Here is a 9,982-nt window from a genome sequence, read left to right as displayed (position 1 = left end):
GCGTCTTTAATGCTAAGCACCAAATCTGGGGCTGCCGAGTTACAAACCCAAGTGGCAACTTACTTCATAATTTTACCAATGTTAAAAAATTCTAAATACTTGCACCACCTGATCCTACATACTGGCCAACACCGCGCAAAAAAATACCTGATATTCTGGACATATTTGTCTCAAAAACTCTGAGTAATTTATACTGTTCTGTAAACAACATTTTAGACTTAAACTCAGATCACTCATCTGTGATACTAAATGTCGATGCGACTCCTCAAAAAAATTCAGTTAGTCACTCTTTTTTCTCACCATCGACCAATCGTTATATATTCCATAATATAATTGCTCAAAAAGTTAATCTTTCAATAAAGTTTAAAACTGAGCACGATATTGACGAAGCAATCAATAACTTATCCAAACTTATCCATTAAGCAGCCTCCTTATCCAATACTTTAACCACCTCCAAGCACTCAATGCAGAAGCAGCCTCCCCTTCCTGAACAGATACGCTCACTAATATTGTGGAAAAACGTAGAGCCAGAGCAGTTAATCAACGCATGCGACTACCATCACATAAAAGCGTTTAAAATAAATTAGCCAACTCCCTAAAAAAACCCTAGATAAAAACAAAGCGGACACACTTGAACAAAAACTAACCAATCTTTCATATTCTGACGGTAGCTTATGAAAAAAAACTAAAAAGTTACTTAGTTTTAAAACTCCTTCAACCTCTTTAAAGAAACCTGACCATACATTTGCTTCTTCTGATACCGATAAAGCCAAAGTCTTGAAGCACACTTTCGGGAAACCTTCCAACCACATCATAATATATTCATACCTCAATGTGTTGACGAGGTAAAGGCTGGGTTAGACCTTCCCTCAACCTCCAATCATCTTGAAAAATATTTCACGCCCAACAAAGTCAAACAAAAAAGTTTTCTTCCCCACCCGTTCTTTCTCCTAATTAAATCTTACTTAACCGATCGACACTTCCAAGTAAATTATCGCTCTGCATACTCAGAAATAACCCAAATCTATTCAACATCTATGTCGCCGATCAGCCCAGCATGCCTCAAACTATGGTGGCTGATTATGCTGACGATAAAGTAATTTTGTCAATTAGTGAAAATCCGGTAACCACCTCATCAAGCCTACAACTTCACCTCAACCTAATGACTAACTGGTATGACAAATGGCGTATCAAAATAAACCAAAACAAATCAAGTCATACTACATTTAGAAGGGCGTATTTCCAACTGTTACATTAAACAACATCCCAATTCCCACATCGGACACAATAAAATACCTAGGACTCAACCTTGACAAACGACTAACATGGAAAAATCTTATACAAACCTAAAAAATGACTCTTAACGCCCGTATGCGTATCCTCAGTCCTATAATATCGAGAAATAATAATACCAATCTAAAAGTAAAACTTCTAATTTACAAAACCCTCCTGAAACCTATTTGGACTTATGGCATACAGCTCTGGAGCTCAGCAAAAAATCCAATACCAATAAAATCGAAGTATTCCAAAACCTAGTTCTTCGTTAACTCTCCAATGCACCACCGTACGTCTCAAACCTAACGTTACATAATGATTTTCACATGAAAATTATCAACGAAGAAGCTCAATCCTTTTACTTGCGCTTCCGCATTTGACTCCTATCACACCAAAATCCACTTATTAAAAACCTCTCCTGTCTAACTCTCCCAAGAAATCTAAGGTGCAGGTAAAAAAGGAAATAGTGTCGTGACCTCCTACAATTACCAATTTAAAATATACTATACACATATTACAATATTACAAGTATAATATACAATTTCAACCATCAACAATAAAAAAAAAAATACATATATATATATAAATAATCCATGCTAAGTGTTGTCAGTTGGCGGCTTCTTATTCAATTTCTCGCGTTATGTATTCTCTTAACACATAAGCTTATTGTACATTACTTGTATAAATTGTTTATTTCTAATAAAAATTAAAAAATTAAAAATTAGCCTGTGATACTCTGGGTTAATGCAGCATTCTAATGGTGAAAGAATTTTTGAAATCGGTCCAGTAGTTTTTGAGGTATTCGTTACAAACATCCAAACCTTTCCTCTTTAATAATAATAATAATAATAATAATAATAATAATATAATAATAATAATGTAAGTAATAAATATAGTATAGATTGGGAATTAAATAAATATTTTTGTTTACAATATAAAATACTATTTCTCATTGAAATTGTATTTACTTAAAAAAAGACTATAGGTAGGTATGGTCAAACGATTTATAGATTAAGAGGACGCTACGCCCGCATGCGTTGTCTCCGTCTTACAAATGCACAACATAGCAAAAACTGTTTTGAGCGGGACAACTATGCTTCCTCTGTATTTATAGTAGAATTACTAAAATTCCACAACGCATAAGAGAACTTTATCTGTGTCGTAGCGTTTTTATTATTTGGATAACATTAATATAATTAGAGTTATTAGATTGAGAACATTACGTTTTTCTGGTTTTTTCGTTTATTTATTAAAAACTATTGATAAGTGTTATAAAAAAAAAAAACAAAAACGCTACGACACAGATTTAAGTTATTCCTTATGTGTTGTGGAATTTCGGTATTTCTACAATAAATGAAGAGGGAGTACAGTTGTCCCGTGCAAAACATTTTTTGTTATGTTGTGCATTTGTAAGATAGAGACAACGTATGCGGGGGTAGCGTCCTCTTAAAATACATTTATAATTTACGTATACAGGTTGTCCCGTGAGGATAACCCCTTAGGCGTAGAGGGGGACTTCGCCGTCCTGAAAAATATGCTGTTTTACCTATAAGCTAAAAAATTAAAATTAAAATAATGTTGAAAGGTCAAAGTTTTCAGAAAAATAAACCCATATAAAATGGATTTCTTAAATTGTTTCATAATAAAAAATGAAAATACATTTTTTTACTTTTTTACCAAAATATGTAATTCAATTAAAAAATAAAATCTAATAATATGTATCCCTTGTCTCTGCGAGTCTAATAAAATAAAAAAAACAGATTTATGATATTATATTTAGGGAAGTGGGTAAATCCTTACGGGAAACCCTGTATATTTTGGATTTAATTCTACCAAATCGAAATAAATTAATCAGAGATTAACACAAATTTCCGTTAATTATCATTTTTTTTTTTCAAAACAACAAATCGTTTAAATCAGTTATATTTTTAATTGCACTTATAAAATCCAAATAAATAATAAAACCGGTAAATTGAGTTCCAATGCGATAACATTATATTCAATACATAAGAGATTATTATTATCAATTTAATAAAATAAATTACAGTGAACAGTATTATACGAAAATTAATTTTGCTATTATACATTTGCTGTTTTAATTTGATTATTTTATCAAGCTTATACTATAGCAATTTGTATACACAAATATGCAAACATTACTCAGATTCATTCATTAACATATTTAACAAGGTGTGCGTTAGATAATGGGTAAGATAATCCTAAGTAAATATTGAATGATAAATAGTTAAATGTATAATTTTTATAATTCTAAAACACACAAACATAATGTTATGACTAAAAATAATACTATCATTTAATGCTCCAATCGTTTGACTTATGCGCAATTATCTCGATTTCACATACAATTCTTATTTTTTTATTTCTTTAAAATATATAAGTTGTTAATTACAAAAATTGTCTGATTAAATTGTAGTGCCTATTGGACTTTATTGTCTATTGATAATAGTTCACCATTACGGAAAACATAAAAATTGAATTAAACAATAATAGTTTATCAAGCAAGTTTCTGAATATTATACGTGAAGTTACAATGCCTTGGTATAATTAGGCATTTATTTATTTTAATAAAACGTCTATTATAAATTTCTGCCAACAGATATATTTTTTTGTTATTGAACTTAAGCCTGGCGACTATGGTCATTAGCTGTTGTAGGGGATTATGAACTATGGTTGATAAGCACGGTTGTTACAATAGGTAAGAAAACACGTGTAAGTGTGGCAAGGTTTTTACTACGACAAACCCAGATGGTCACCCATCCGGGAACTATAGTAACAATGGGCGTTACTTACTCTCAGTCGTATTCCTCGACTAGTAGCCACCAACGCACTGCACCGAACCACATAAATATATATTATAACATAAACAAATTTTAGACTCTGAGCGGAGTGATTTTACAATGATGAGTGATTTTTTTTATTTTTTATTTATTTTATTTATATTGTGTTTGTCATCATTGCTTGGGGAAGTAAAACGGCTTCGATTTTTTTCGTACAAAAAATTGTCTTGTTCGATGAGAAAGTGAATCTAGATGGTTCATTGAGGAGGTCAAAATTTAAAATTCCCAATAATTTTCAAAAGCGGTGGGAAAAACAAAATAAAAATTAAGGAAAAACGGGAATTTTTACGCAAAATTTAGCTGTAATTATGATATCATGATACATTTATCTTGAATATTATTGTTTTAAACAAAACTATTATATTGTTTGTAATTCCATTAAAAATCAAACTTCTATAGAGAGGCACTAGAAATATATGATGTAACTATCTATATTAACTTTTAAGTAGTATTTGTCATGGAATAATTCTCCTATGGTTAAAGTGTACTACTGTAACAGCTGGTCTTACATCATAACTTGCATCAATGATACCTGACGTGTATAATATTATTATACAAATTACCAACGCTTCAATCTTCCATAGCCGCTAAGTTAATTTATTAGGAAATCTCTAAGGGATATTACTGTTGACATATTCCGCAATAATGGGTTTTCTTGATTGTTAAATTTGGCATGCCAACGATTTTAATGTGGTAGGTATATCTAGTTTTGTCATGGTTTGCATTTGGAGGTCTTTGTATGAACTATTGTTAGATACGCCGCATCCTTAATTAGTTCAAAAGTTATTGTTTGAAAGGGTTGAATAGAATATTGTATATTATACATTATACAATCTACGTGAATAATACAATATTCCTCATTATAATATTTGAATAATAATTTCAAAAAATTACCGTACCTATTTTATACCTAACAGAAGTTTATACAGAATTGAATTGTGTTCAGGGTATGACTTGTAGGTAGAGAATACATTACAATTAAAATAAAAAATACTCATAAATAACAAAAAACATTTGAAGCACATTATAGAAGTTATTATTATGATGGCCATATAATGTAATATTGTTCACTATTAAGTCTATTAACTTTTTTATTACAATTATGTCATATATGTATTCATGCAAGTTCACTGCACAAACATCAATGGTACAATAACGGAACTACGGAAGTTAGATGAAATTATGTTTCTCCAGATTTAAATTGTTCTCTCATACAAATCGAGAGTAATAATAATAATTTATTATAAAAATGGGATATATATTTCTTTGTTTTCCTGTATTTCAGAATAATAATATTCAAGCCTAAAGTTATAGATTAAGACTCATATATCTTATTGAGAAAATCAAATCTATAGCTATACAATATACACTGATCCATTAAATAACATAATAATATTCATACTGTTTAACTTATCAAGAATGCCTACTGCTCATATTATAATAAGACAATAACAAATAATAAGCCTTTAAAGTATTTGGTAAAACAATTAAGTTAAATTATGTGTTCAAATCTAATAATTTTTTTTAAAATGTATTTTGGATACTTTAAAGTTATTTTATGATGATCATAGTTTTTTAAGCAACTTAACTGGTAATATTTAACTTTTATATTTTACGATTTTGGAATACGTACATACTAGTATAAGCACTTTATATTCTTATTATAAATTATATTAATACTTTACTATTTTTATAGAATTTAATAGAAATGTAAATGGGAATTTTCAGCAGGTTTTAAACCAACCAAATATTAGATAATTTACTTTCAGTTAGTTGTATTTTTTTAAATATAGGCGTAGGTACTACTTGTATAGAAAAAAAATGTATTGAAAAACATTTTGTACTATCTATTAATATTCAGTAATATTGTCAAAAGATCAGGAATTTTTAATTGCACAAGTTACGAAATATTAAAAATGTTAAAAAATTCTTTTCTAAGTGTCCAAATGTTTGTGTAATTCATAATGATGTGGGCGTAAGTTGTTATTATGATCTCAACACAAGTATGATTGCTATTCGAGACAAATCAACTTTAATTGAAATAGTCCTAACGAGACTTTTATACTTCACCACATACTTCATAATATATGAGTACAGGACATCGATAAATATGAATCAAGAAATATGTATCTATAAAATATATAATATATTAATACAATTATAATGAATTATATTTCTTTGGTAAAACATTATGTGTACACGATATATGTTAGACACTCAGACAGTTATGTATTAAGACAAACAAATTTATAAAAAGTGACCTATCTACGGAGTTTTTATTATCCACGCCTACATTTTAGTCATAATTCATAATTTTAATAAGTTTACTTACTGTTTTCAATTTAAATTATTATCATAAATTATACCGTTGTATTATAGTTCATTGCTCACACTGTCACGACATTATTTATTATTACGATTAACTGTAATTTTGGAGTGTTTATATTAGTGAAACATTTTTTATTCGGTTAAAAAACTGCTCAAAAAATAAAACCAATCAAAAAGGGTAATATGTATAGAATATAACACTACTAATAATAACTACGAATTAGTACCTAATTATTATGTAATGCCCGTTCACTATCCTTTACCATGATCACCTTAGCGTATTCTAAATTCTTAAGTTATAAGCACTAAGCTAAAATTAATACAAAGATGCCAAAAAAAAAAAAACAAGTTTTTGAATTGAAACCTCTCCGGAATATAAAAAGCTTTTATAAATATTTAAAAAAAAAAGAAAAACCAAAACCAGACCAATATTATTTATATTAGGTAATATTGGAATTTTTACAGGTTATTGGCTTTGATGAGTACTATGATTTTAATGATTTTTATTTATTTAATTTTACTCAATAGTATATAAGTACATTTTACTGGAACTGCGGATTAAAATCGGTACTAACCGAAACGGAAATTGTTTTTTATTTTAAACAACTAGAATTGACATTTTTAAGAACCGGAATCGCAAAGTTTGAATAATTGAACTGAAACCGAAAAAATCTTCAAGTTCCTTGAGTTGTAACGGGTGTATCTATACTTAATTTTAATATTACATAATAATATATAGTATGAATAATTACTATGTCAATGATAGATCGTATTCAATATTATGCGTATCGTGTAAGAATGTAACAACTCGAATTACAGTTGGACCTATGCCGTAAAGAAATTATTTGTATGGTAATTTTAAATAATAGGTATTAGGTACCTGTAACATTATATTCGTATACTATTGGTATCATTACTTACCGTTTCTGGTTGACGCGACGAATACCTTGACCAACCGGGGTATAGCCCATTCCGCCGTATCCAACTCACCCCTGAAAACTCTTTGCACCTCGTCCTCGTTATTCATTTCTGCGAATCCATATCTGTAACCATAACGAATGACCGACGTTTATAAAAATTTCACGGTAACTGAAGTTTGTATGTCAACTCGTAAAAACGTGATTAGATAATAATATAATATTATTATAAACAAAACAAAATAAGAAAACACTCGTGATCGTGTACACAGCCTAATCGACCACGGAACAGCTACGCGTCTGTTCGTTTTGTAATCGTTGTTATGTAAAGTATTGTACACCATACTATTATGTGATAATACCGTACGGAAAACCATGATTATGTAAGTTTTTTTTCTTATCGTCATACTTGTCACAAAAATATTGATCATCACTCGTTCGTCGTTTATATAACGTGATAATACTATTATTGTGTTGATGAATAACAATAAGGTATAACCACAACGCATAGACGTATTCACAAGAGGCATAACACATTTTTAAATTATGAGGCCTATTTTTTTTTTTTGAGACATGAAGAAACATTAATTTTTTATGTTACAAAATTCACAATGGTAGGAATATTTTTTAATTATAATCAAAAAGTATAACCATTGTCAAAACAATAAAAATACTTCTTTCCCATCCACTATACAAGGTAAACAACATACAATTTGTAAAACTGTTAACTAATCAGTAATAAATAATTTGAGTTTTTGACAAAATTTAAATAATTTTAACAAGTCGTAAAATATCTGAACACATTTTTGAAATTATTTTCAGCTGATAAAACAATATTATCACTGGTTAGATAAAATTGTATTTAATCTGTGATATCACAGCGCAAGACCTGGTAAATGGGCACCACGATTTAAGATATCTGAAATCGTGATAGGCACAACAGTACCATTGCATGTTATGTACATTGAACTATATGATAACATATAGTTCAATGGTTATGTAGGTACTCGTAGTTATAAAGAATTGATGAACATAATATTATAATGATGATCATATAATCACTAATTAATAAATGCGTGACTAAAAAAATGACAAATAATCAAAATCTATAGGTACTGCAGGGTACACACGACTTTTATTTTATCCTGGCATGATTTTGTTGGAGGCACAGTCTGCCGGGGGGGCCAGTGCCCACCCGGCCCCTTTCGTAAACACGCCTATGCCACAACGGTAATATAGGTACGTAAAAATTGTACCAAAACAATATGCTTATATTATAATAGATAATTATTATTGAATGCTGTGTATTGAATCGAATCGTCGCTATCCAAACAAACAATAGTATAGGTTATTCGTTCAAATTCATAACAAATTTGCCCGAATATTGGCACAGAGTTGAATTTGCAATGACGAAAATATATTTTTTCATTATTCAAATTTGATTCCAGCGCAGTTTTGTGATAATTTACGAAAACGTCTGTGTTTGTTAGACATTTAGGAACCTATTTTTTAACCTGCGTGTAGTTAGTTTTTTAGTTACGTTCATATAGGCGTGGCTGGTTTATATTTTATGTAGAAAAAATGTTTGATACTTAATATGGTTTAAGTTAATTATATTCACAGTAAGGTTTGCAGAATCGTTTTTAAAAATATAACTTAATTTTTTTTCAAGTAGCATTTTATCATTTTGATTTTAATATTTTTACTCTTTTCATATATTTAATTTTACCCGTGTTTTGTTAAAGCAGCAGAATATTTTTTTTTTGTAAACGGCAAAATATTACAATAAACCCTCAATCAACGATTTATTTTTCTATAAATTAAATTCTTGTCAAATAATGTTTTTATTTTCGTTTTATAGAATGTAATATGCGTTTATAAATAAATAATCATCATTTAGGTTAATACGAAATCATTTGTTTAGCTATTTTGTCTCGGCAAAAAAAAAAAAAGCAAAGCGAGTAAGTGGATGTCGTTCTGCTGTACGGTAAAGTTAGAAGTGGGTGACTGTATAATGGATTGTATTACATTTTAAATTAAATGATATAATGTCATTGTATACGAAAAACGATTCTGAGTAGAGACGGATTGTCAGTCTGGATATTTCATATTATTATTTATTATACCCTGTAAGTTAATTTAATATTTTTAAATTCGTCACAATTTTTATTCGTTTCTATGGTGATAACTGATAAGCAAAGCGTTAGAAATTAAAATCCCGTTTTTAGCGGTTCTTCATAATTTGTCGGTGGATTTTCCCGTGGCATTAAATAACTATGAGAAAATTGAAAAATGACCTGTTTAAAGTACCGTCTTGATACAATTTTCTAAAAGATAAGATACTATATTATGTTGAAATCAAAGCACTCCTTCCGGTAGAAATTTTGTATACAGGATAAAAAAAAGGTAGGCAAGTGGATGTCGCTCTACTGTACAGTAGGTTACAAGTGGGTCACTGTATAATGGGATGGTATTAAATTTGAATTCAATGATATAATATATAAATGGTATAAGAAAAACGATTCTGAGTGGAGGCGGTTATGTTTAGTCTAGGTATAAAGAACATATTATATACTTATCTATGGGTATTAAAAAAAAATTTGA

The 9,982-nt window shown here is 29.2% G+C and overlaps 1 protein-coding gene across 3 annotated transcripts in view; it reads right to left on the bottom strand.

Annotated features, from left to right (window-relative positions):
• The window catches only part of LOC100167797 (NACHT domain- and WD repeat-containing protein 1), a 296,809-nt gene that overhangs the window by 164,593 nt on the left and 122,234 nt on the right, over positions 1-9,982 (bottom strand). For 2 of the 3 annotated variants that reach the window (XR_003839001.1, XM_029486925.1), the window contains exon 2: positions 7,383-7,504. Coding sequence is in view for 2 of the 3 variants with exons in the window: in XM_029486925.1 (XP_029342785.1) it covers positions 7,383-7,488 (106 nt within the window). In the remaining variant the exon portion in view is untranslated. Of the gene's footprint in view, positions 1-7,382; positions 7,578-9,982 lie in introns of those variants that run through there. The other variant, XM_029486926.1, reaches the window with a different exon arrangement.

The sequence above is a fragment of the Acyrthosiphon pisum genome, chromosome A1 (assembly GCF_005508785.2).
Source record: "Acyrthosiphon pisum isolate AL4f chromosome A1, pea_aphid_22Mar2018_4r6ur, whole genome shotgun sequence".
Classification (NCBI taxonomy): Eukaryota; Metazoa; Arthropoda; class Insecta; order Hemiptera; family Aphididae; genus Acyrthosiphon; species Acyrthosiphon pisum.
This window is presented reverse-complemented; position numbering and strand designations above follow the sequence as displayed.